Below are 26,187 nucleotides of genomic sequence, written 5' to 3'. Positions count from 1 at the left end.
AGGAAATGAGGTGAAGTAGAGAGTGAAGCTCAGAGACTGAGTGAGGAGTTGTAAAAGTCCTGAGCAGAGACACAGAGACAGTTTAAAGTGGACTATAGTGTCTCTGTGGACAAACAGCCTCAGGTCTGTTGTGAGCCAGTTCACTAGAGTCAGTGTGACATGAAGAGAGTGAGTAGAGATGAAGCTCAGTGTTAAAGCTGCTGCTCACACAGTGAATATGATGAGCTGTACTCACCAGTGTTTGGTAGAGACTCTGCTGTGTTGCTGACAAACACCCGATGGACTCACTTTGACTTTCTGTCTCGTCTCTGCTGCAGCTCAGTCGTCCTCCTCTCACACTTTACTTTCACTTCTGGACGCTGACGCTCAACGTTCCTCTGGTTCCAGAGTTTCCAGTTTTCTGCTCCTCCCACTGCAGCTAGGTGTGTCTGTGCTTTTATTGTGAAACAGCAGAGTTTATCTGGTGAATATGGAGCAAAGGTGGAGATTCGCCTGACAGGTGGGAGGAGTCAAGTTCCTGTCACTGTTTAATACCTGAGGTTCTGTGTTGCTTGGTTTGTTGTTTTTCTTCTAGAACGTTATTGCAACTTGTGAATGTGTGGTATCACAGCTAATCTCTTGTTGCTTTTACATGTTTACAGTCATTGACTCATTTTTATGTCGTACTTTGAGATTTGCTTTTGAATGTAAAGTGCATTATCAATCAAATTAATCATTATTACAACATCAACTTTGGTTAAAAACATTGTGTACATATTTCTTGTGTTATTGAAGTTATTTGACTTTGTGATGAAGAGAGTGTTGAAATATATGTCATTTTCATCAAGAAAAGAAAAAAAAAGTTTTTTCTGTGAATATAACGTTGAAGCTAAAACATAAAATGATTACGAAAAATACATTTATTTTATGAGTGTTTTCTACAGTCTGTATAACACATTAAATTTATAGGGCTAAACGAAATTAAGAACCACATTCAGGGACACATTGGGCCATTTACAAATGTTTCAGTGACCTTTAATAAACTGATTTTACTTGATTTGTTATAGGGAACATCAGTGATAATCACCAGATTAATAATTAATAGAAGTCGCTGTTCACATGTAGAATCCACGTTGGACTCACACACTGCTCAGTTCATGAGTGTTTGACACATGGATGTATTATAGGCTTATTAATAGATCATTAATAGATTCAGACAGGCTATGTACCTAAGCGCCTGGAAGCCTACTATCGTCACACCCATTTTTAAGTCTGGAAATGCTAATGATGTTTCCAACTACAGGCCTATCAACATCCTCCCAGTGGTGTTATGAATCGCTGAGAGATTTGTAACTGATCAACTAATTGCCCATCTTAAAGGTGTACAGAAATGGCTGTTTGTCCTGTTTGTCGCGCCGAGTTGTCACGAGCTGCAACACGAGTTTACCCGAGTAAGGAAAACGAATTTGATTGGTCGTTACCGAGCGGGCGGGATATTCAAAGCTTGGGGCGAGACCGAGCTCTGTGTGTGTGTGTGTCTCAGACGTTTGAATGACGGATGACGGATCCAATATCAGTGGCTGGTGAATCGTATACAGGCTGACGTATAATCCGTGCGCCTGCATTATCCAATGCGAAAAAAAAAAAAACATACTTTCATCCCAGATTTACTCAAAAATAGAATTTTGCACAAAGTTTGGCCTACATCGTCTGATAGATGAGTTATTACACTAATTTTATGACCCAGAGTGGGCTCAAATTCAATTTTCTTTTCTGTACACCTTTAACTAGGGATGGGAATCGAAAACCAGTTCCTCTTCGGAACCGGTTCCAACTTGGATCAATTCTTGGAATCGTGTGCGTGTCTGCTTTAACGATTCCCTTATCGATTCCGTTTGGTTCAGCAACTCGCGCATTAATTGATTAATGGCGTTACGTTACGCTACGTTACGTTACAATCTATCTTCATTATAAATGAGGGTGCTTAGTGTTTATATCCACATGTCACCTTTTGTTCTCACAAAATAAAGTTAGTGGCAAGCGTGGAGCGGAGCTGCTGACAGATGCAGCTGACAGTGACGTTTCCTCATCACTAAACCGGTCCTCCCTCCCTCACGTCGTGAGGACAGGACAACGTCTCCTGAACAGGCTACATGTCTATTCTTTGTGTTTTTCTCTCTTTATTCTAACCACTTCCTTTCAGGTTTTGCTCGTAGCCACGTGAAATGGTGCGCCCTGTGTCTTTTCTCTCGCGCGCTCTCTCTCTTTCGCTCGCTCACTTGCTCACTCCGCAAAAATTGCTCATGTGAGCACAGCTGCCCCACAGCCACAGTGGTCTAGTGTTAACCTGTCCAGGCAGGTCGGTCCTGTCTACGTTTTTAATGTTAGAGCCATTAATGCAGTGTTTTCAACCTTGGGGTTGGGACCCCATGTGGGGTCGCCTGGAATTCAAATGGGATCGCCTTAAATGTCTAGTAATTGATTTAAAAAAAAAATTAAATAAACTAATTATTTTTCTTTTTAAAATTATGATTAAAAACACCACAGACAATCTTAAACAACTATATTCTTTATACATTCACTTTCTTGAATATAAATCAAGATCAAATAAAATGCAGCATATACAAATATCTGAGCTTGCTCATCTTGATTGAGGGTCACCAGAAATTTGTGATGTCAAAAGGGGTCATGAGCCAAATAAGGTTGGGAACCACTGCATTAATGCAAACAAACCCATTTCTCTTTTATTCCCTCACCCAATGAGAATCGATAAGAGAATCGATAAGGAATCGAATCGATAAGCAATATCAATAATGGAATCGGAATCGCTAAATTCTTATCAATACCCATCCCTAATCTTAACAATTCTCCATATAAACTACAACCTATGTAGTTTGGATTTAGAGCCAATCACTCCACAAAAGCTACCACCAGTTTCTTTATCGAAACTGTTAAATCAAAAATGGATAAAGAGGGGGTAGTTGGAGCCGTGTTCTTAGATCTTAAGAAGCCATAATACCATCAGTCATTACATACTTATCGCAAAATGATCGGTTTCATTTTTCTTCTGATGTCATAAATTGGATCCATTCGTATCTTAAAGGTAGGACCCAATAAGTCAGTGCTCAGTGAGTTATCACCTGAAATATGATGTGGGGGTGCCCCAGGGATCAGAATTGGGCCTCTACTGTTCAGCCTATTAATGACCTGCCCAAGTCCGAAATACAAATGTATGCAGACAATACTGTAATCTATGTTCATGGTAAGAACATCAGCAACCGTGGTACAGGTATCCAAATGGCTCAACTCTTGCCTACATTTAAATGTAAATCAAACAGTAGGCATGTTCTTTACAAAAAGAGCATCAAACACACAGGGACCAGACATGTATTTGGTAGGTGAAAGGCTACAAGTTGTGACAGAATATAAGTATCTTGGAACCATCTTAGACTCAAACCTTACATTTAAAAAAAAAAGTAAAAAATGTCACGCAAACAATCAAATACAACCTTGCAAATTTTAGATATATGACCATGTCTAACTACAGAAGCTGCAAAGTTGTATTTTAATGCAACGATAATGACCCATTTTACATACTGTCTCACCAGCTAATCTCAGGCCTGTAAGACAACATTAACACCGATTCTCTCTGGGTATAAGCAAGCTATGAAGGTGGTGGATAAGAAACCCCTCTGACATAATCACTGCAGTATCCTGGACAAACATTCCTTCTTAAGTTGGGATAATGTGGTAAAATTTCACTACGTAAATCTGGTATGAAAAATTGTTCATGGCTTAGCCCCACCACCACTCACTGGCTTTCTTAATCAAAGTAGTAGATTTACCAGATCTGTCTCAACAGGTGCCTTACTTGAATTGTTGTTGTTTTTTCTCTCTCTCTCCCTTCCTGTCCATTTGTTACCTGTTTTATATATATATACTTCACCATTTTAGAATATGCCTATGTGTTCTAGATACATGACTGTGTTGTTTCATAGGCTGGCAATTAACATCGTGCACAGTTGAAAATTAGCCACTTGGCTAACACTGGTGCATTTATAGTAATGCCAATTAATGTGCACTGTCCCTGGATAAAATAAAGTAAAATAAAATCAACAATACCTTTGTGTGTGACCGTCCCCTTCTGGTGAGTGACGGTCCCCATGGTACGTGACGGTCCCCGCGGTGTGACAGCACCTTCTGGTGAGTGACGGTCGCCTTCCAGTGAGTGACGGTCTCCACGGTGAATGATGGTCCCCATGGTGATTGATGGTCCCCACGGTGAATGATGGTGCCCATAGTAATTGATGGTCCCCATGGTGAGTGATGGTCCCCTAGTGACGGTCACCCTAGTGAGTGATGGTCCCCTAGTGAGTGACAGTCCCCCTAGTGAGTGATGGTCCCCTTCTAGTGATTGACGGTCCCCTTCTAGTGAGTGATGGTCCCCCTGGTGAGTAATGGTCCCCCTGGTGAGTGATGGTCCCCCTAGTGAGTGATGGTCCCCCTGGTGAGTGACGGTCCCCCTAGTGAGTGACGGTCCCCTAGAGAGTGACGGTCCCCTAGTGAGTGATGGTCCCCCTAGTGAGTGATGGTCCCCTAGTGAGTGATGGTCCCCCTGGTGAGTGATGGTCCCCCTAGTGAGTGATGGCCCCCTAGTGAGTGACGGTCCCCTAGAGAGTGACGGTCCCCTAGTGAGTGATGGTCCCCCTAGTGAGTGACGGTCCCCCTGGTGAGTGACGGTCCCCTTCTAGTGAGTGACGGTTCCCCTGGTGAGTGGCGGTCCCCCTGGTGAGTGACGGTCCCCATGGTGAGTGACGGTCCCCTAGTAAGTGACGGTCCCCCTGGTGAGTGACGGTCCCCTAGTGAGTGACGGTCCCCCTGGTGAGTGACGGTCCCCATGGTGAGTGACGGTCCCCACGGTGAGTGACGGTCCCCTAGTGAGTGACGGTCCCCCTGGTGAGTGACGGTCCCCTAGTGAGTGACGGTCCCCTAGTGAGTGACGGTCCCCTAGTGAGTGACGGTCCCCATGGTGAGTGACGGTCCCCACGGTGAGTGACGGTCCCCTAGTGAGTGATGGTCCCCTAGTGAGTGATGGTCACCCTAGTGAGTGACGGTCCCCTAGTGAGTAACAGTCCCCTAGTGAGTGATGGTCCCCAAGGTGAATGATGGTCCCCTAGTGAGTGACGGTCCCCCTGGTGAGTGACGGTCCCCATGGTGAGTGACGGTCCCCACGGTGAGTGATGGTCACCCTAGTGAGTAACGGTCCCCTAGTGAGTGACGGTCCCCTAGTGAGTGACGGTCCCCTAGTGAGTGACGGTCCCCACGGTGAGTGATGGTCCCCTACTGAGTGATGGTCCCCTAGTGAGTGACGGTCCCCATGGTGAGTGACGGTCCCCTAGTGAGTGACGGTCCCCATGGTGAGTGACGGTCCCCACGGTGAGTGACGGTCCCCATGGTGAGTGATGGTCCCCAAGGTGAGTGATGGTCCCCTACTGAGTGATGGTCCCCTAGTGAGTGACGGTCCCCATGGTGAGTGACGGTCCCCTAGTGAGTGACGGTCCCCATGGTGAGTGATGATCCCCTAGTGAGTGATGGTCCCCATGGTGAGTGACGGTCCCCTAGTGAGTGACGGTCCCCATGGTGAGTGATGATCCCCTAGTGAGTGATGGTCCCCATGGTGAGTGATGATCCCCACGGTGAGTGATGGTCCCCCTGGTGAGTGACGGCCCCATCTTGAGTGATGGTCCCCCTTGTGAGTGATTGTGGTTTTCCCTCATCAAACGACGGTGAGATCGCAAGATGGCCGCCACAAAGCTGCCACGGTTGCGACGGCTGGCACAGCACACCGAGTGTTTGTCGCTTAAACCGAAAAAAAAGAAGTCAACAAGGGCCACCGCTACAATTCAGTCGATTGGGTGGTTGGTGATTGCAGCAATAATCGCAACTTTGGTGTTTCTACAAATACGGCATGCAGCACTATCAGCGGGGGCAGTGGACTGTGTATACAGTCCTGCAGCAAGAAGCCAACACCTGCTCTACTCGAAACTGCTGACCAACGGCAACGCCAGCACTTCGTCCTCGCCTGATAAAGGCAAGGGTCACTCAACTAACCATGGACTTGTTCAACTAGCCGTGATGCTGCTGTTGGCCGGGGACATTGAACTAAACCCAGGTCCACATCCCTGGTCGTTGGCCGACAACGCTAGCAAGACTAGCCCAACAACAACATCTACACAACTACAGCTAGCTCCCCATACCAGTGAGGCTAGTAGCGTGCTAGCGATTCTAGCCTTCCATCTAGCTCATACAGGGCTGAGTGCGTCAACGCAGCTAAAGCAACCATATGCCAAAGCCCTGGTGGACTTACTTCACCTGCCTCCACCGGAGTTTCGACGGTTCCTCGAATTGGCCCTGGCACCCACCTATCCAGCCGCCGGAGCCCTAAGCCGGACCGGGGAGCCGGTACTAGTGGTGGCCTCTAGCGGGGTCGCGCCGACGGCTCCTAGCCTAGCAGCAGTGAGGCTGCCACTAGCGACGGCCTGGAGCCCAGCACCAACTTCGCTAGCTGGCGGACTAGCACCGGGAGCAACGACAACGTCAACGCCGACGTGGACCGGGGAGCCGGTCCCAGCGTCGGCCTCCAGCGGGGTCGCGCCGACGACGAGTGGTCCAGCAGCTGTGAGGCCGCCGCCATGGCCCGCCGGCGTCCACCACCCCGGCACCGTCATCCCATCCCTGACTGCCTCTCACCTGGGGCACCAAGGCACCACCGTTGCTGTAGCGGCTCTCCCAGCGGGGCTGCGTCCAGGGCTAACAACCCAGCAGCTGGCAGCTAGCAGCGACATCCTCCACCTCTTCACCGGCTCCCCGGCGGCAGCTCGTGAACTGCAACCGAGCACCGATGGAGCAGCAGCGGCTCATCCAGCGGGGCTGCGCCCAGGGCTAACAACCCAGCAGCTGGCAGCTAGCAGCGACATCTTCCACCCCTTCACCGGCTCCCCGGCGGCAGCTCGCGAGCTGCAACCGAGCACCGATGGAGCAGCAGCGGCTCATCCAGCGGGGCTGCGCCCAGGGTTAACAACCCAGCAGCTGGCAGCTAGCAGCGACATCTTCCACCCCTTCACCAGCTCCCCGGCGGCAGCTCTTGGACTGCAACCGAGCACCGATGGAGCAGCAGCGGCTCATCCAGCGGGGCTGCGCCCAGGGTTAACAACCCAGCAGCTGGCAGCTAGCAGCGACATCTTCCACCCCTTCACCGGCTCCCCGGCGGCAGCTCTTGGACTGCAACCGAGCACCGATGGAGCAGCAGCGGCTCATCCAGCGGGGCTGCGCCCAGGGTTAACAACCCAGCAGCTGGCAGCTAGCAGCGACATCCTCCACCTCTTCACCGACTCCCCGGCGGCAGCTCGCGAGCTGCAACCGAGCACCGATGGAGCAGCAGCGGCTCATCCAGCGGGGCTGCGCCCAGGGCTAACTACCCAGCAGCTGGCAGCTAGCAGCGACATCTTCGACATCTTCCACCCCTTCACCGGCTCCCCGGCGGCAGCTCTTGGGCTGCAACCGAGCACCGATGGAGCAGCAGCGGCTCATCCAGCGGGGCTGCGCCCAGGGTTAACAACCCAGCAGCTGGCAGCTAGCAGCGACATCTTCCACCCCTTCACCGGCTCCCCGGCGGCAGCTCGCGAGCTGCAACCGAGCACCGATGGAGCAGCAGCGGCTCATCCAGCGGGGCTGCGCCCAGGGTTAACAACCCAGCAGCTGGCAGCTAGCAGCGACATCTTCGACATCTTCCACCCCTTCACCGGCTCCCCGGCGGCAGCTCTTGGGCTGCAACCGAGCACCGATGGAGCAGCAGCGGCTCATCCAGCGGGGCTGCGCCCAGGGTTAACAACCCAGCAGCTGGCAGCTAGCAGCGACATCTTCCACCCCTTCACCGGCTCCCCGGCGGCAGCTCGCGAGCTGCAACCGAGCACCGATGGAGCAGCAGCGGTTCATCCAGCGGGGCCGCGCCCAGGGCTAACTACCCAGCAGCTGGAGGCCAAGGCCACCAGCACCAACGACCCTGCACCATCGGAGTCTGCCACACCAACTCACATCAGTCCCCCTACTCTTGCCTTGAGCATAACCAAGCATCCAAAGGTAAAACTCAGAAACCCTGTTCTTAAAAAACATTGTAGCACCAAGCTATTTAAAACTCTGAATCAATCCAGATTAACCTGGGACCCTCGTTGTAAACCAAGGGGTTTGTTATGTGGTCACTTAAACGCAAGAAGTATTGGTAATAAGCGGGAACAAATGGAACATCTCCTATGCGACTCGAATCTGGACTGTCTCGGTATATCCGAAACCTGGTTAAAACCAACATCTGCAGAAGCTCTGATATCTATGCCAGGATATCATGTGTATAGAAAGGACAGAGAAAAAGGTAAAGGAGGGGGCGTCTTGCTCTATGTCAGAGACAACCTGACCTGTAAACAGCTAGAATGGGCTAATGATAGTAAGTTCGATTGTGTTGGTGTGGAAATCACGCTGTCGAATGAAATGTCATTCACTCTTATCTGCCTTTACCGACCACCATCCGCTAACGCTGATTTCTTCACTCAGTTTAAACACATGCTGAATCACTGTGATAAAAACAAAGAGATTATTCTCATAGGTGATTTTAATATAAACTGGGATGATAAAAAAGGAAGAAAAAACCTCAAGGTTATAATGGACAAACACAATCTAGAACAACTAATTGAGCAGCCGACGAGAATAACGAAAAGTTCCCAAACGAGAATAGATCTCCTGTTTACTAATAAGCCTGAGAGGATAGCCAAGACATTTAATTTTTTGAACGGTATATCTGACCATAATATAACCCTTTTTTCTAGAAAGCTCACAAAGCAGAGGCTTAAGACGCACAGGGCACCTACCTCATCCATTACAAATGTTGTACCTAGGAGTCAGGCACCTCACCTCAAGGAAGCTCTGACCAGAATAGACTGGGAGGAAACACTATCCTCAATAAACATAGACACAAACAGTAATTCCTTTATTAACAAACTAAAAGAGATTATGTCAGCCTTTGCCCGCAAGGGAGGCCACAGAGCAAAAAAGGGTAAAAATCTACCTTGGCTAGATCAGAACTGTAGAAATCTACTTAAAAATAGAGATGTGCTACTTAAGCAGCATCTGAAAACTGGTCTGACCACAGATAGATTGAAATTTACCCATGCTCGCAACAAAGCTGTGCAAATGATGAGGAAAGCCAAAGCGAATTTCTTTGTTTCCATCATAGAAAGTGCTAAAGGCAATGGGAAGAAAACATGGCAAATATTGAACAAATTACTAGGCAAGAATAAACAAGAGACCAAAGCACTTGAACTAGAAGTGAACAATGACTTGGTAAAGGATTCTGGTATGATAGCTAATATTTTTAATAATTATTTTATAGATAGTGTAACTGATATCACAAGGCTCTTTACCCCGTCCACAATTCAACCCCGCCAGATTAATGAAAGTCACCCTGTTTTCCATCTTGAAAACATAACCGAGATGGAGGTAAAAAAGATTATTGCAGCTCTTAAAAACTCTAAAGCTAAGGATATTCATGGTGTCGACACTAACTTCATCAAGACACATATAGATGTCCTAGCTAGGCCCATCTCTCTCATGGTTAACCAGTCACTCAATCAGAAAAAAGTTCCGTCTTCCTGGAAGAAGGCATCGGTGATACCTGTTTTTAAATCTGGATCAAAAACACAGGTAGCCAACTACCGGCCCATTAGCATCCTGCCTATCGTCTCAAAAGTTGCTGAGAAATGGGTAGCAGCCCAACTTATTAAACACCTTGATAAAGGATTTACCCCACTTCACAGCATGCAATTTGGTTTCCGGTCCAATCACTCCACCGAGACGGCAAACTGTTTTTTTATTGAGAATGTTAAAGGGTTACTGGATAAGAACCCCTGTGTAGGTGCAGTGTTTTTAGATCTCAAAAAAGCATTTGATACTGTCAACCATCAAATTCTTTTAAACAAGCTCACTCATTTTAATCTTTCTGATGAAGCTATATCATGGTTTAAATCCTATCTGTCAGATAGATCGCAGCAAGTCAAGATTGACAATGTCATGTCTCACCACCAAGCTTGTCATGTTGGAGTCCCACAAGGATCAATCTTGGGACCTTTGCTATTCTCCATGTACATCAATGATCTTCCTGATATTTGTCCAGATGTTAGAGTCTTGATGTATGCTGACGACACTGTGATTTATACTCAGGGAAAGGATGCAAAGACAACGGCAAAAAACTTAACTGATGCTTTGACTAGGGTTCAAGACTGGTTATGTAATTCGTGTTTAATGTTAAATACAAAAAAAACTGTGCACATGCTGTTCACCAAAAATTGAGCGTAGCGTTAGTTCTGGCAGGCCATGACGTCAAGCTCTTAATCAGCACAGCCTAACTGTCTTCACCTGTGCAGATCAGCTGATGGCTCAGCTGACTGTCCGTGGCTGCTTCCTATTGGGGAACTGCATTCAGAGCGCGCTATTTAAACTACTCTAGCCCGACATCACCTCCCTTGCTGCTGCTGCTTCCTCTGCCGGCTTTTTTGCAACCCACCTCCACCCCAGCTCCTCCTGTCATTGTATCTTGTTGGTTGCTCTGCTCTGTCTGGGTTTTCTTTGCTGCTGCGCTCCCTGCTTATGCCGTTCATGATGGCTCGTGAAGGGCAGGAAGGTGCTCTTCCTGCCTCAGGCTTTCCACGCAAGCGCGTGGAAGAGCAGGGGGTCCCAGAACAGTACCATACCGCCAAACTAAACTGTGCAAGTAAATAAATATTATTTTGACATAGTGGTCCTGACAGAAATGGTACAAAACACACTGAGCCACCAATGTCTGAAAAAGTGGTTGTCTTGAACGGAGTAAAATTGGAGTCAGTAACCCATTTTAAGTACCTTGGGGTGTTACTGGACTCCAACCTCACCTTTAAGAAACACTCCAAAAAAATAACCAACACTTTAAAATTTAATATACAAAATTTTAAACAAATCAGACCTTTTATTACAACGGAGGCGGCAAAAGCCTACCTACACTGCTTGATCCTGTCACATATTGAATATTGCTTCACAACCTGGATGTTTGCTGGAGTCACCACTCTCAAACCTATTAAACAGCTATATAAAAAAGCAATCAAGGTGTTTGATCAAAAGCCCCAGTCTTTCCACCTCTGCCCAATTTTGAAAAAATATCAGTTCTTGACATTCGAGAACTTCCAACTACTCAAAAGTTCCTGTCTCATTCACAGGTCATTAAATGGGTTGGCACCTCCACCACTAGGCCATTTTATTAAAAAGAAAAATAGCGCAACAACAACGAGAGCTACCACCAGAGGTGACTGTGAGGTTCAGTTTAGGAGAACAGCATTCGCACAGAAGGTTTTATCAGTCCATGGTTGCTCAATGTGGAATACGCTACCTCTGGCCATAAGGGAAATATCAACATATGTAGCATTCAAAAAACAGCTGAAAATATGGCTTACCAACAACCAAGCCTGCCAACATTAAGGGCATGCTTGTTTTTGTGTGAGTACGTGTGGGCGTGTGTGCCTTGTATACTTGTTTCTTCTGTTTTTTTTTAATATATTTCTTTTCTCTTCTTACCAAAACTGTAGGCACTTTACCTCTGGCACTTTAAAATCCAGCACTTTATTATAGCACTTTTTGTAAGCAATAATAGCACTTTATAACAGATGCACTTTAATGGTTCCTAACAGCTCCCGAACCTATTATTACAATGCTGCTCTTTCCACTGCAGCTAAGGTTTAAATTTGTAATGTGATTTGTGTAATAGTATTGTGATATTGTGATATGGTACTCGTACCATACTAAATGTTATAAATGTTGTTATTGATGTTTTGTATAATTGTCGTTATGTGTGCCGCGGGACTACGGATGGAAATTAGCCCTGAGCTAAATCTGGTGTATTTACATTTTTTATAATGTTCATTAATATGCAAAGTCCCGTCACAAATAAACAATAAATGAAAATGAAATGGACGGTCCCCATGGTGAGTGACGGTCCCCTAGTGAGTGACGGTCCTCTAGTGAGTAACGGTCCCCATGGTGAGTGACGGCCCCATCTTGAGTGATGATCCCCACGGTGAGTGATGGTCCCCTAGTGAGTGACGGCCCCATCTTGAGTGATGGTCCCCCTTGTGAGTGACGGTCCCCCTGGTGAGTGATGGTCCGCGTGGTGAGTGATGGTCCCCATGGTGAGTGATGATCCCCACGGTGAGTGATGGTCCCCATGGTGAGTGACGGTCCCCTAGTGAGTGATGGTCCCCTAGTGAGTGATGGTCACCCTAGTGAGTGATGGTCACCCTAGTGAGTGACGGTCCCCTAGTGAGTGACGGTCCCCAAGGTGAGTGACGGTCCCCATGGTGAGTGACGTTCCCCAAGGTGAGTGACGGTCCCCTTGGTGAGTGACGGTCCCCATGGTGAGTGACGGTCCCCTAGTGAGTGATGGTCACCCTAGTGAGTGACGGTCCCCTAGTGAGTAACAGTCCCCTAGTGAGTGATGGTCCCCAAGGTGAATGATGGTCCCCATGGTGAGTGATGGTCCCCCTAGTGAGTGGCGGTCCCCATGGTGAGTGACGGTCCCCTAGTGAGTGATGGTCCCTCTTGTGAGTCACGGTCCCCCTCGTGAGTGGGGGTCCCCTGGTGAGTGACGGTCCCCCTTGTGAGTGACAGTCCCCCTAGTTCCACAGTAAAGGAGCCCGGTAACTGAAGGCTCTACCTCCCAGTCTGTTTTTAGAGATACTGGGAGTCACTAACAGACCTGCATTCTGGGAGCGGAGTGCTCTGGTAGGACAGTAAGGAATGATTAGTTCTTTCAGATAGGATGGAGCTTTATCATTAGCCGTGTTTCCATTGCAGGAACTTCGGGGTAATTTTATGGGGCCAGCCCCGTTGGTGCGTGTTTCCACTGCAGGAACCTCCCCCACAGGGCCATTTACAGGAACTTTTACGGGGGCCAACGGAGTACCTACTCCAGGGTAGGTACTCCGTTCGGCCCTGAATAGCTCCTGGGTGGGGCTCGAGGTTAACGCGGCACTGATTGGCTAAAGCTAGAGCAGGCTCTGACGCCACCAGAAAGCACCAAAACAACCGGCATTTTTAAAAGGGGGAGCAGAAGGGGAGCATTAGCCTAGCAGACACCGCTGTAAACAACAAGAAAACAGCAGGAAGATGTACACGGTGAGGTGCAGACATTGATGCAGTCTATGGCACCGAGGAGATTCAGAGGGGGTTTGAGTCATCGGGGCGAAATTAAAATATCAGCGCACCTCGACACACTGGGGATCCATCACGCCGCAAAACAATGCCGTGAAAAGTAAAAAAAAAAAAAAAACTCAAGTAGGATTACAATCAACCGCCATGTGCACAAACACACAAACCAGAAACGCGCCTACCGCCTCAGCTCCTTCCATCCTTCTCCGTTGTTGTTATGATTTTTGTGCATGTACTTGTGACCTGCCTGGGTGACGTCACGGTCGAAACTGTCGCACAGCGATTAAGCGGCGATCGAAACTCGACTCGGCGACCGCGGGGTCCGACTCTGCAGTGGAAACACGGCCACCGAGAGGGCCGAGTGAGAGGACGGTTCCTGTAGAAGTTCCTACCCCCTCCCTTTACCAGGAACTCCTGCAGTGGAAACACGGCTATTAAGAGCCTTATAAGTCAGCAGAAGGATTTTGAAGTCTATTCTAAATCCTACAGGAAGCCAGTGGAGAGAAGCTCTCTTCCTAACTCCTGTCAAAACCCTCGCTGCAGCGTTCTGGACCAGCTGGAGACTCTTTAGAGAGTTTTTCAGACATCCTGACAGGAGAGAGTTGCAGTAGTCCAGCCTAGAAGTGATAATGCATGCACCAGTTTCCAGGATCACTCTAGGAAAGGATATTCCTAATCTTAGTGATACTGCACAGGTGGAAGAAGACAGTCCTAGTCACCTAGCCTGTATTTTTCTATATTATTTTTTCTTATTTCTGAGCATATACTGAAATGAAAACTTTACTATGAAATTACGGTCACTTAAAAATAAAAGCCCCAGTCGCCCCCTCTCCTCTGTGATCAGTGTCAGACTGTGATCTGCTGACACCTGGTGGCCAGGTGATGTCATTGCACCTGTAACATCACCACTGTCATTCTACTGAGTCTCTATTGATCCAATGACTGTAGACGATCAGTTGATGCTCAGTGAACGGCTTCTGGGTCAGAACTGGATCTGGATCTGAACCAGGATCTGGATCTGGATCGGTCTGTGGAGTGAGCAGACTCAGAGCTCTGACCTCTGGCCTCTGTGGGGTCGTGTTCTTCAGTGATAAATAATCAGCATCAGTGTTTTTGATGTGAAGGTAAATCATTGATTAATGAGCGGGTGAATATTTAATGAATAATTAAACAATGTGCAGTTGTGCAGTGGGTGTTAATATCCAAAATATTAATATGAAGTAATTAATGATTACATAGAGAAATAGGATTTAGGAGAATAACCAGGTTTTATTTGGATATTTCTGTTTCTTTGTTGTGCATTTATGTACTTACATTTTTTATGCTTTTTTTGATTTCTCACACAACAACCTCCATGAATGAATGAATGAATGAATGAATTTTTATTTTCGTGTCATGCCACCACTGGTCCATCCCATATGGGATTACAAGACAAATTTAATGACAAATACAAGAAAAAAAGACTAGATAGTCCTTCCTGTTGGTGTTCCCTGCCACACAGTTTTGACACATAATATTACTTTCAGTACTCATCTGTATATCGCTCTTCATCTCATTACCCAGGCCTTTTCAGGAAATAAAGAAAATGCAAATATATTTAACTGAAAAAGATGTTTTAGCTTCTCAGTATTGTCCAACCACACAAACTTGTTATATGGATTTACCTTACTAAACAGTTTTGTCTTACAGAGTCATAGAAAGGACAGTAGAACCCAAATGAATTTCATTCTCCACTTCTTGGATGTCACATAAATTACAAATTACATCGTCTTCTGCTTTGCCAACATATCTGCCTGTCTCAATATGAAGACTAAGAATACCAGCTCTCAATTGAGCACATAGCATTCTTTTCTTTTTAGACAAATTATATAAAACATAATTTTCTGGGCCAAATACCTGTTTTATTTCGCAGTAAGTACGCAGTTTTGGTTTACCCCAAATATCTAATGCCCATGTATCTTTACTTTGTTGGAAAATAATTTATTTTAATACGTTAATCTCCACTTTCTCTTTGTTATAATAACGGTCTTCATATCCAGCTCTCAGCAAGATATCATATATTTCCCTGTCCCATGCCACATTAGTCAGAGTGTCCCACTCAAAAATTTTAGTTGCAATCCTGTTACGATTTACCATCACAGCTGGAGTCGGTGTGAATTCATGTACGCCAAGAAAATACCGCATGGCTCTATTTTGCACAGCCTCACATTTAGGGTATTGTTTGAATCCCCATACTCCTTCATAATAATGTGTTATAAACCATTTCAGCTGTTTCCATCAATCTAATCAAACTGACTGAAGTAACAAGTCATTAAACAGCAGTTATCACACAGTTAACATTCCTGTGTGATGATGATCTGATGAAGGTTAACTCAGTAGAAAACAAAAAGATTCACATTGTTCAGTATAGACATTAAATTTTTTACATTGGTTCCCTGAATTAAAAATCTACCAAGTTTTGCAAAGAACCAGTTGTTTTGATCTGAACAGTTTGATTGACAGGACAAATGATCAGAGGGACAGAGTTTTTACCTCCATCATTATTACAGGGACTGAAGTATGGGTGTAGTTTGTCAGTGAAGCAGCAGCCAGTGAAGGAATAGATGAGAGCTGCAGCATCTACGTCATAAAAAGAGACCAGACCCTCTTCATAATCCACAAACACCCCCACCTTCTCAGGACCAGATCTCAGATTGAGACGGACTGGGGGGCGAGCACCAGCTTTGTACTCATTTCCATTTCTCAAATATATCGTCCAGTAACCATCCTCAGGACTCAGGCTGAAGACTCCCTTCCTGTTGATCAACTCTCTGGTCACTCCCACATCCCACTTAGTTTTTCCTTTAACCTGAACCTCAAAGTAAAATCTACCTGAAGAGAAACTCTGTTTTCCTAAGACACAGGCACATTCATCAAATCTCTCTGGGTTGTTTGGGAGATTCTTCTTCACATCACCATGATGAACTTGTTTTCCATCACCAGACAGGATGAGATGAGCATTTGCTGTATCAGGATCCAGAGTCACATCCACTGCAAACTGCTGGACCCTCTTCACCTCAGCCTCCATCATCATCTCCTTCATCTGTCCACGGATCGTCTCCTCCAGCTGAGACACAGCTCTCACCACAGTCCCCTCATATGATGGTGGACGGACTCTGACCTGTGTCCAGTCCTTGGTGGGTGGAGCAGCTTTCAGGGATGGGAAGCTTTGGAGGAGGTGGAGGTGGTCTTCAGAGAGTGAGAGCTGCTCCACCTCAGTGCTTCTCTTCTCCAGCTCAGAGATTTCCTGTTCCAGCTCTGTGATGAAGTCTTCAGCCTGTTTCTCTGAGCTTTTCTGTTTCTCTTCAATCTCCTTGATGAGCTGCTTCAGGCCTCTGTCAACAGACTCCTTCAGAGCAGTGAAGACCTCAACACCTTCTGCTTTCTCTCTGTCTGCAGCAGCTTTACTGATCTTCACTGACTGTTTCATCTCCTCAATCTTCAGTCGTCTCTTCTGGATCATCTGCTGAGTTTCAGCCTCTGTCTTCTGCAGCTCTGCCTTCTTTCCTTCATATCCTTCTCTCAGAGGAACAAACTCATGAGTCTTGTGGTCTAAAACAGGGCAGAGCACGCAGACACATGTCTGGTCGGTCTGACAGAACAGCTCCAGAGGTTGATCGTGCTTCCTACACATCCAGTCCTCCAGGTTCTCCACAGGCTCCATCAGCTGATGTCTCCTCAGACCTGACAGTGTCAGATGAGGCTCCAGGTGAGTCTCACAGTAGGAGGTCAGACACACCAGGCAGGACTTCAGGGCCTTCAGTTTGGTTCCAGTGCAGACATCACAGGGAACTTCTCCTGGTTTGGAAACTTGTTGCTCTGAGCTGCTGCTGCTGGTTTTCTGTTGAGCTTCACATCTGAACTGAGCCACCATCTCAGAGATGAACGTGTTGATCTTCAGCTGAGGTCTTGAGTAGAAAACCTCTTTACACATTGGACACTGACACCTGTCACTAACGTCCCAGTGGTGAGTGATGCAGCTCTGACAGAAGTTGTGTCCACATGGTGTAGTGACTGGATCAGTGAAGACATCCAGACAGATGGAGCACAGGAACTGATCTTCAGACCTCAGGTTGCTGGCAGCAGACATGTCTACACACTGAGGGAGAGAAAACAAACATTCATTTAAAATAATGTTCTGTGTCTCATTGTTAATGACTGATAGAAATATTGGCTGAAGGACTGTGAAGCTTTTCCACCTGTAGGGGACGTGGTGGAGGACGTCTGAGAAGTTCTGGTTTAAACAGTTTAAAAGTATTCAGAAAAGAAAATTGAATTTGAGCCCACTGTGGGTCTTAACATTAGTGTAATCGCTCATCTATCAGACGATGTAGCCCAAACTTTGTGCAAAATTCTATTTTCGAGTAAATCCGGGATGAAAGTGGGGTAGTTTTTTTTCACATTGGATAATGTAGGCGCACAAATTATGCATCACGTTGCTCACGATTCATTTGCCAGTGATATTGGATCCGTCATCCGTCAATCAAACGTCTGAGAAAAACGAGGAGGCTCGTCCACCACCACCGACACAAACTCTCCTCCTCCAGATCCCTGCGCTCCATCACTTAGCCTCACTAGCTAAGTTAGCAAGCTATAACGTAACAAGTCTACTACCTAACAGTTAGCTACATTAGCTAAACACACTCTCACCATGGATCTATTATAAGACTCGCACACACACACACACACACACACACACACAGACATACACACACCGAGCTCGGTCCTGCCCCAAACATTGAATATCCTGCCCGCTCGATAACGACCAATTAAATTTGTTTTCCTTACTCGGTTAAACTCGTGCAGCAACTCGTGGAAGGAGGCGCGACAAACAGGACAAACGGCCATTTCTGTACACCTAAACAAATATTTAATTGATTAGTTATTCATTTAACCAGATAAAAGACCGAACTGAGCTCAATACCTCTTTAAAGGTATAATGTGTAGGAATTCCCCCCATCTAGCGGTGCGGTTGCATATCTGAACGTATTCTTGATGTTGCATTCACGTGAAATGGGGCAGACGTCAGACAGACAACAGACGCTGCATGTAACAGCATAAACAAGCGTCTATGTAAACAAGTGGTCTGACAACATGTTGTCATGGTGATGTGGTATTGTTTTACCGTCTTTCTCTGGTGGAGTAAAATGACATCCGGTTGGTTTGCCGACGGCCGTCTGCCTGACTGCACCTGAATGCAACACCAGTGCCTCCGTCCTTCCTCACACTACACAGTGGTGACAGTTTTAACAGGCCGAGCCCACAGCTCCGCTGAGTTTCCGTGGTTACCTACGGTCACGATGCAACATGGCCGCCTCGGTTCGGTGCGTCGCCCACTTATGTATTTGTAACGACTTGTAACAACTCATTCTAAGGAACCAGAAAGCTTTCATTTGTATGCGGCTGTTATTCGACTATAGTGAAATACGTATTTATGAAAGCAATATTTGATTTTTGATAATAAAAAGCCAAATAAGTTACACACTGGGACTTTAACAAGGGTGACCTGGCCAAGAAAGGCAGCAACACACATCATAGTGAATATAGACTGATAGAGAACAATAACAAACCAAACACTGAAATATAAAAGTGCAAGAAATTAGACAAATAAAGTGCAGGAGTTATGCTTATAATAAGAGATTAAGTGCACGGGCACTGTTCAATGGATTCTTTAGAGTGGAAGGCTTGAAGTGAAATACATTCTGATAATTAATAGATAATAAATAAATCAGATAATAAAATAAATAGATCATTAAATAAATAAATATGAAGACTGTTCTAACATGATATTAGTTACAGTCACTTTGAATCATATGTTTAATCTTTTCATGACGTCACTGAAAGAGAAAACCTCTGACAGGGCTGAGCTGAGTGACAAGGACACTGTGTTTCCTCTGGCTGCTTCACAATAACAGTGTGAGGCTTTTATTGTGAAAGAGCTGCAGGAAGTAAAACAGCAGTAGGAAGTGATAACTTGACAGCATGAAAGCGGGAAATGAGGTGAAGTAGAGAGTGAAGCTCCGAGACTGAGTGAGGAGTTGTAAAAGTCCTGAGCAGAGACACAGAGACAGTTTAAAGTGGACTATAGTGTCTCTGTGGACGAACAGCCTCAGGTCTGTTGTGAGCCAGTTCACTAGAGTCAGTGTGACATGAAGAGAGTGAGTAGAGATGAAGCTCAGTGTTAAAGCTGCTGCTCACACAGTGAATATGATGAGCTGTACTCACCAGTGTTTGGTAGAGACTCTGCTGTGTTGCTGACAAACACCTGATGGACTCACTTTGACTTTCTGTCTCGTCTCTGCTGCAGCTCAGTCGTCCTCCTCTCACTCTTTACTTTCACTTCTGGACGCTGACGCTCAACGTTCCTCTGGTTCCTGTTTCCAGTTTCCGGTTCCTCCCACTGCAGCTAGATGTGTCTGTGCTTTTATTGTGAAACAGCAGAGTTTATCTTGTAAACAGGGGGAAAAGGTGAAGCCGTGGAGGTGCATTTGACAGGTGGGAGGTGTCAAGTTCCTGTCACTGTTTAATACCTCAGGTTCTGTGTTGCTTGGTTTGTTGTTTTTCTTCTAGATCTTTACTGCAACTTGTGAATGTGTGATCACAGCTAATCTCTTGTTGCTTTTTACATATGTACAGTTATTGACTCATTTTTATGTAATATTTTGAGATTTGCTTTTGAATTAATTGAAATGCATTATAAATAAAATTCATCATTATTATAACAACAACTTTGGTTAAAACATTGTGTTTATATTTCTTGTGTGATTAATGATGTTATTTTACTTTGTGATGAAGAGAATGTGGAAATATATAATTTAATTTTCATCAGGGAGAGAAGAAAATTCATTTTTTATGTGAATATAACATTGAAGCTAAAAGATAGAATGATTACGAAAAATACATTTATTAATGAGTGTTTTTCTACAGTCTGTATAACACACCTTAAATTTATAGGAATAAACAAAATTAAGAACCATATTCAGGGATACAGTGGGCCATTTAAAAAACAAGTAAAAAATGTCACGCAAACAATCAAATGCAACCTTGCAAATTTTATATATATGACCATGTCTAACCACAGAAGCTGCAAAGTTGTATTTTAATGCAACGATAATGACCCATTTCACATACTGTCTCACCAGCTGATCTCAGGCCTGTAAGACAACATTAACACAGATTCTCTCTGGGTATAAGCAAGCTATGAAGGTGGAGGATAAGAAACCCCTCCGACATCATCACTGCAGTATCCTGGACAAACATTCCTTCTTAAGTTGGGATAATGTGGTAAAATTTCACTACGTAAATCTGGTATAAAAAATTGGCTTGTAGTAGATTTACCAGATCTGTCTCAACAGGTGCCTTGCTTGTATTATTATTTCTCTCTCTCTCTCTCTCTCTCCCTTCCTGTCCATTTGTTACCTGTTTTATATGTATATACTTCACCATTTTAGAAATAGGCCTATGTGTTCTAGATACACTACTGTGTTGTTTTTATAGGCCGGCAGTTAACATCGTGCACAGTTGAAAATTAGCCACTTGGCTAACACTGGTGCATTTACAGAAATGCCAATTAATGTGCACTGTCCCTGGATAAATTAGAATTAAATAAACAATACATTTGTGTGTGACCGTCCCCTTCTGGTGAGTGATGGTCCCCATGGTAAGTAACGGTCCCATGGTAAGTGACGTCCCCGCGGTGAGTGACAGTCCCCATGGTGAGTGACGGTCCCTTTTCGATGAGTGACGGTCCCCTCAGTTAAGACCAATTCATGTGCACTGTCCCTGGATGAAATAAAATACAATAAACAATACCTTTGTGTGTGACCGTCCCCTTCTGGTGAGTAACGGTCCCCATGGTAAGTGACGGTCCCCGCGGTGAGTGACAGTCACTTTCCGGTAAGTGACAGTCCCCTTCCCGCCCTGTCCCCTGCACTTAGACCGGTCTGCCCTCCCTTTCCATGGACCAGTCTGCCACCCAGTCCTCCCATTGAGCTGGCCAGCTCTCCCTGCCCCCCCCCCACCAGAGGCTGCCTTCATCAACTCTTGCTAACATTTCCATATTTCGCACATTCTGTGTCATAAACTGTAAACAATTTTGTCTGTAACAACATCTATTGCACGTCTGTCCGTCCTGGGTGAGGGATCCCTCCTCTGTTGCTCACCCTGAGGTTTCTCTGATTTTTCCCTGTTAAAAGGGTTTTCCATGGAGTTTTTCCTCAGTCGATGTGAGGGTCTAAGGACAGAGGATGTTGTTACGATGCCATGTAAAGCCCTTTGAGACAAACTGTAAAAAACGGGCTATACAAATAAAATTGCCTTGCCTTGCCTTCTGGTGAGTGACGGTCCCCGCGGTGAGTGATGGTCCCCATGGTGAGTGATGGTCCCCACGGTGATTGATGGTCTCCACGGTGATTGATGGTCCCCATGGTGAGTGATGGTCCCCATGGTGATTGATGGTCTCCACAGTGATTGATGGTCTCCACGGTGATTGATGGTCCCCACGGTGATTGATGGTCCCCACGGTGATTGATGGCCCCCACGGTGAGTGATGGTCCCCTCGGGTCCGGATCTCAGACCAGAAACCTTGTCCATCCTCTGTTCGGTTTACAAAGAACCCACGGTTTTGTGGATCTGTGTGTTTTGATTATTATCAACAAAAGGCAAGGCAATTTTATTTGTATAGCCCGTTTTTACAAAAGTTTGTCTCAAAGGGCTTTACATGGCATCGTAACAACATCCTCTGTCCTTAGACCCTCACATCGACTGAGGAAAACTCCATAGTAAACCTTTTTAACTGGGAAAAATTGGAGAAACCTCAGGGTGAGCAACAGAGGAGGGATCCCTCACCACATCTGGTGGGAGGAAAGGCAGGGAGAGCAGGCCATCTTAATGGGAGGACTGGATGGCAGACTGGTTCATGGGAAGGAAGGGCAGGCCGGTTCAACGGCAGGGGTAAGGGTGGTAAGGGGGCCAACCAGGATCTGGATCTGGTCTGTGGAGCGAACAGACTCAGAGCTCTGACCTCTGTGGGGTCGTGTTCTTCAGTGATCAATAATCCACATCAGTGTTTTTAATGTGAAGGTGAATCATTGATTAACGAGCAGGTGAATATTGATCACTGATCTATTGAATCATATTTCACTCTGATCAGATGTGAGAATATGATGTAATTTCTGTTCCTTCTTCTGATTGGATAACTAACACTCCTGGTGGATATAAACCTCTGTCACTGCTTCCTTCCTTGCTTCATTCATTCATTCCTCATTTCCTTTCTCCCGTCCTTCACTCTTTCCTTCCTCTCTCCCTCCCTCCCTTCCTTCATCCTTTCCTTCTTTCCTTCATTCTTTCCTTCCTCTCTCCCTTCCTTCCCTCCTTCCTTCATTCCTCCCTCCCTTCCTTCATTCCTCCTTTCTTCCCTCCCTCCCTTTCCTTCCTCCCTTCATTCATTCTTTCCTCCTTTCCTTCCTTCATTTTTTCCTTCCTCTCTCCCTCCCCCTTCCTTCCTTCCTCCCTCCCTTTCTTCATTCTTTTCTTTCTCTCTCCCTTCCTTCCTTCCTCCCTTTCCTCCTTCCTTTGATCAATTTATTGAAATTGTTAACAGAGATTATTAATGATTTAAATCAGGATGAGTGTGTGTGAGTCTGTTAATATATCTGACACTACACTACCTCACACTGGGCACCAATTAAATAATGTGCAGTTGTGCAGTGGGTGTTAATATCCAAAATATTACTTTTAAGTAATTATTGATTACATAGAGAAATAGTATTTAGGGGAATAATCAGGTTTTATTTGGATATCTCTGTTTCTTTATTGTGCTTTTACTTACATTTCACATGATTTTCTTTTTCTCTTAAACACAACAATCTCAATGTGTCATAATCTTCTACACAGGTAAATCTGTCTGGATGAATATACAACTTTTGTCAACAGTTACAGCGTCTCTGATAAAGATGTGTTCATATTCACAAGAGTCACCTGCATCTGCTTCTAACTCCCTAAACCAGACTCAGTAAATTTACAGATTCATTTCAGTGGTAAACCATTTTACGTGTTTCCACTGATCTAATCAAATTGACTAAAGTAACAAGTGATTAAACAGCAGTTATCACACAGTTAACTTTCCTGTGTGATGATGATCTGATGAAGGTTAACTCAGTAGAAAACATAAAGATTTACATTGTTCAGTATTGACACTAAATATTTACATGTGTTCCCTGAATTAAAAATTAACCAACCTCTGCAAAGAACCAGATGTTTTGATCTGAGAAGTTTGATTGACAGGACAGATGATCAGAGGGGCAGAGTTTTTACCTCCATCATTAAGACCAGGACTGAAGAGTGGGTGTAGTTTGTCAGTGAAGCAGCAGCCAGTGAAGGAGTAGATGAGAGCTGCAGCATCTACGTCATAAAAGGAGACCAGACCCTCCTCATAATCCACAAACACCCCCACCTTCTCAGGACCATACCTTAGATTGAGATCAACTCTGGGGTCATCAAGAGCTGTGTACTTATTTACATTTCTCAACCATATTGACCAGTAACCATTCTGAGGACTGAGTGTGATTTGTCCCTTCCTGTTTATCGACTCTCTGGCCACTCCCACTGTCCAGTCAGTTTTTCCTTTAACCTGAACCTCAAAGTAAAATCTGCCTGAAGAGAAACTCTGTTTTCCTAAAACACCGGCACATTTATCAAATCTCTCTGGGTTGTCTGGGAGTTTCTTCTTCACATCACCATGATGAACTTGTTTTCCATCATCAGACAGGATGAGTTCAGGATTTGCTGTATCAGGATCCAGAGTCACATCTACTGCAAACTGCTGGACCCTCTTCATCTCAGCCTCCTTCACCTCCTTCATCTGTCCACGGAGCGTCTCCTGCAGCTGAGACACAGCTCTCACCACAGTCCCCTCATATGATGGTGGACGGACTCTGACCTCTGTCCAGTCCTTGGTGGGTGGAGCAGCTTTCAGGGATGGGAAGCTTTGGAGGAGGTGGAGGTGGTCTTCAGAGAGTGAGAGCTGCTCCACCTCAGTGCTTCTCTTCTCCAGCTCAGAGATTTCCTGTTCCAGCTCTGTGATGAAGTCTTCAGCCTGTTTCTCTGAGCTTTTCTGTTTCTCTTCGATCTCCCTGATGAGCTGCTTCAGGCCTCTGTCAACAGACTCCTTCAGAGCAGTGAAGACCTCAACACCTTCTGCTTTCTCTCTGTCTGCAGCAGCTTTACTGGTCTTCACTGACTGTTTCATCTCCTCAATCTTCAGTCGTCTCTTCTGGATCATCTGCTGAGTTTCAGCCTCTGTCTTCTGCAGCTCTGCCTTCTTTCCTTCATATTCTTCTCTCAGAGGAACAAACTCCTTAGTCTTGTGGTCTAAAACAGAGCAGAGCATGCAGACACATGTCTGGTCGGTCTGACAGAACAGCTCCAGAGGTTTATCGTGCTTCCTACACATCCTGTCCTCCAGGTTCTCCACAGGCTCCATCAGCTGATGTCTCCTCAGACCTGACAGTGTCAGATGAGGCTCCAGGTGAGTCTCACAGTAGGAGGTCAGACACACCAGGCAGGACTTCAGGGCCTTCAGTTTGGTTCCAGTGCAGACGTCACAGGGAACTTCTCCTGGTTTGGAAACTTGTTGCTCTGAGCTGCTGCTGCTGGTTTTCTGTTGAGCTTCACGTCTGAACTGAGCAACAACCTCAGAGAGCAGAGTGTTGATCTTCAACTGAGGTCTTGAATAGAAAACCTCTTTACACATTGGACACTGACATGGTACATTAACGTCCCAGTGCTGAGTGATGCAGCTCTGACAGTAGTTGTGTCCACATGGTGTACTGACTGGATCAGTGAAGACATCCAGACAAATGGAGCACAGGAACTGATCTTCAGACCTCAGGTTGCTGGCAGCAGACATGTCTACACACTGAGGGAGAGAAAACAAACATTCATTTAAAATATTGTTCTGTGTCTTTAAGACTGTGGTTCTCTACCTGGGGGGCGGGCCGTTCTGTTGACCTGTTTATTTCCATAAAGTTCAACATGGATCCTTCTTCATCAGTTCTTCTGGTTTCATTGTTAATGCTGATAGAAATATTGGCTGAAGGACTGTGAAGTTTTTCCACCTGTAGGGGGCGTGGTGGAGGAAGTTTGAGACACTCTGGCTTAAACAGTTTAAAGATAGTCAGAAAAGAAAATTGAATTCGAGCCCACTGTGGGTCTTAACATTAGTGTAATAACTCATCTATCAGACGATGTAGCCCAAACTTTGTGCAAAATTCTATTTTAGAGTAAATCCGGGATGAAAGTGTGGTAGTTTTTTTTCACATTGGATAATGCAGGCGCACAAATTATGCGTCACTTTGCTCATGATTCATCTACCAGTGATAGGCTATTAGGATCCGTCAATCAAACGTCTGAGAAAAACGAGGAGACTCGTCCACCACCACCGAAACAAACTCTCCACCTCCAGATCCCTGCGCTCCATCACTTAGCCTAGCTAGCAAAGTTAGCAAGCTATAATGTCGCAAGTCTACTAGCTAACAGTTAGCTACATTAGCTAAACACACTCTCACCATGGATCTATTATAAGACTCGCACACACACTTCTCTTAGCTGTCCATCGTGTACGATGATGACGCTTGCTTCTTGGGGTGGGGAGGGGTGGTGGGGGAGGGGGGTTAGCGATGTTGTTGCTGGTGCCACTTCAGGTGGCTGACGAGGCCGATCCGTGAGCCGATCATCCGTCCGCAATCTGGGCAGGGGAGCCCGGATGCAGGTTGGATGCCGGCTGCCCTTTGGTGTCGCTGGGCTCGTCTCTTGGTCCTCCTCTGCTGGTTGCCGTCATGTATGGACGAGGTTGCTCTGGCACAGGCGGCCTGCCAGGCTGGTCGATCAAGT

The 26,187-nt window shown here is 45.9% G+C and overlaps 2 protein-coding genes across 2 annotated transcripts; both read right to left on the bottom strand.

The window, feature by feature from the left end:
• Positions 1 to 15,697: 15,697 nt before the first annotated feature.
• On the bottom strand, positions 15,698 to 17,386 carry LOC310990514 (E3 ubiquitin-protein ligase TRIM21-like; the record flags this gene model as incomplete). The annotated part of the gene is made up of 1 exon (XM_083977915.1): positions 15,698 to 17,386. The coding sequence occupies one exon, from the start codon at positions 17,384 to 17,386 to the stop codon at positions 15,698 to 15,700; it is 1,689 nt and encodes a 562-aa protein (XP_083834041.1).
• Positions 17,387 to 23,298: 5,912 nt separating this feature from the next.
• LOC310985088 (E3 ubiquitin-protein ligase TRIM21-like) lies at positions 23,299 to 25,204 on the bottom strand (the record flags this gene model as incomplete). The annotated part of the gene is made up of 1 exon (XM_083970540.1): positions 23,299 to 25,204. One exon carries the CDS (start codon positions 25,202 to 25,204, stop codon positions 23,519 to 23,521), a length of 1,686 nt encoding a protein of 561 aa, XP_083826666.1. The 3' UTR covers positions 23,299 to 23,518.
• Positions 25,205 to 26,187: the final 983 nt, after the last annotated feature.

Source organism: Trachurus trachurus, assembly GCF_905171665.1.
Source record: "Trachurus trachurus genome assembly, chromosome: 1".
Lineage (NCBI taxonomy): Eukaryota > Metazoa > Chordata > Actinopteri > Carangiformes > Carangidae > Trachurus > Trachurus trachurus.
Note: the sequence above shows the minus strand (reverse complement) of the source record. Positions and strands in the feature narration are given on the sequence as shown.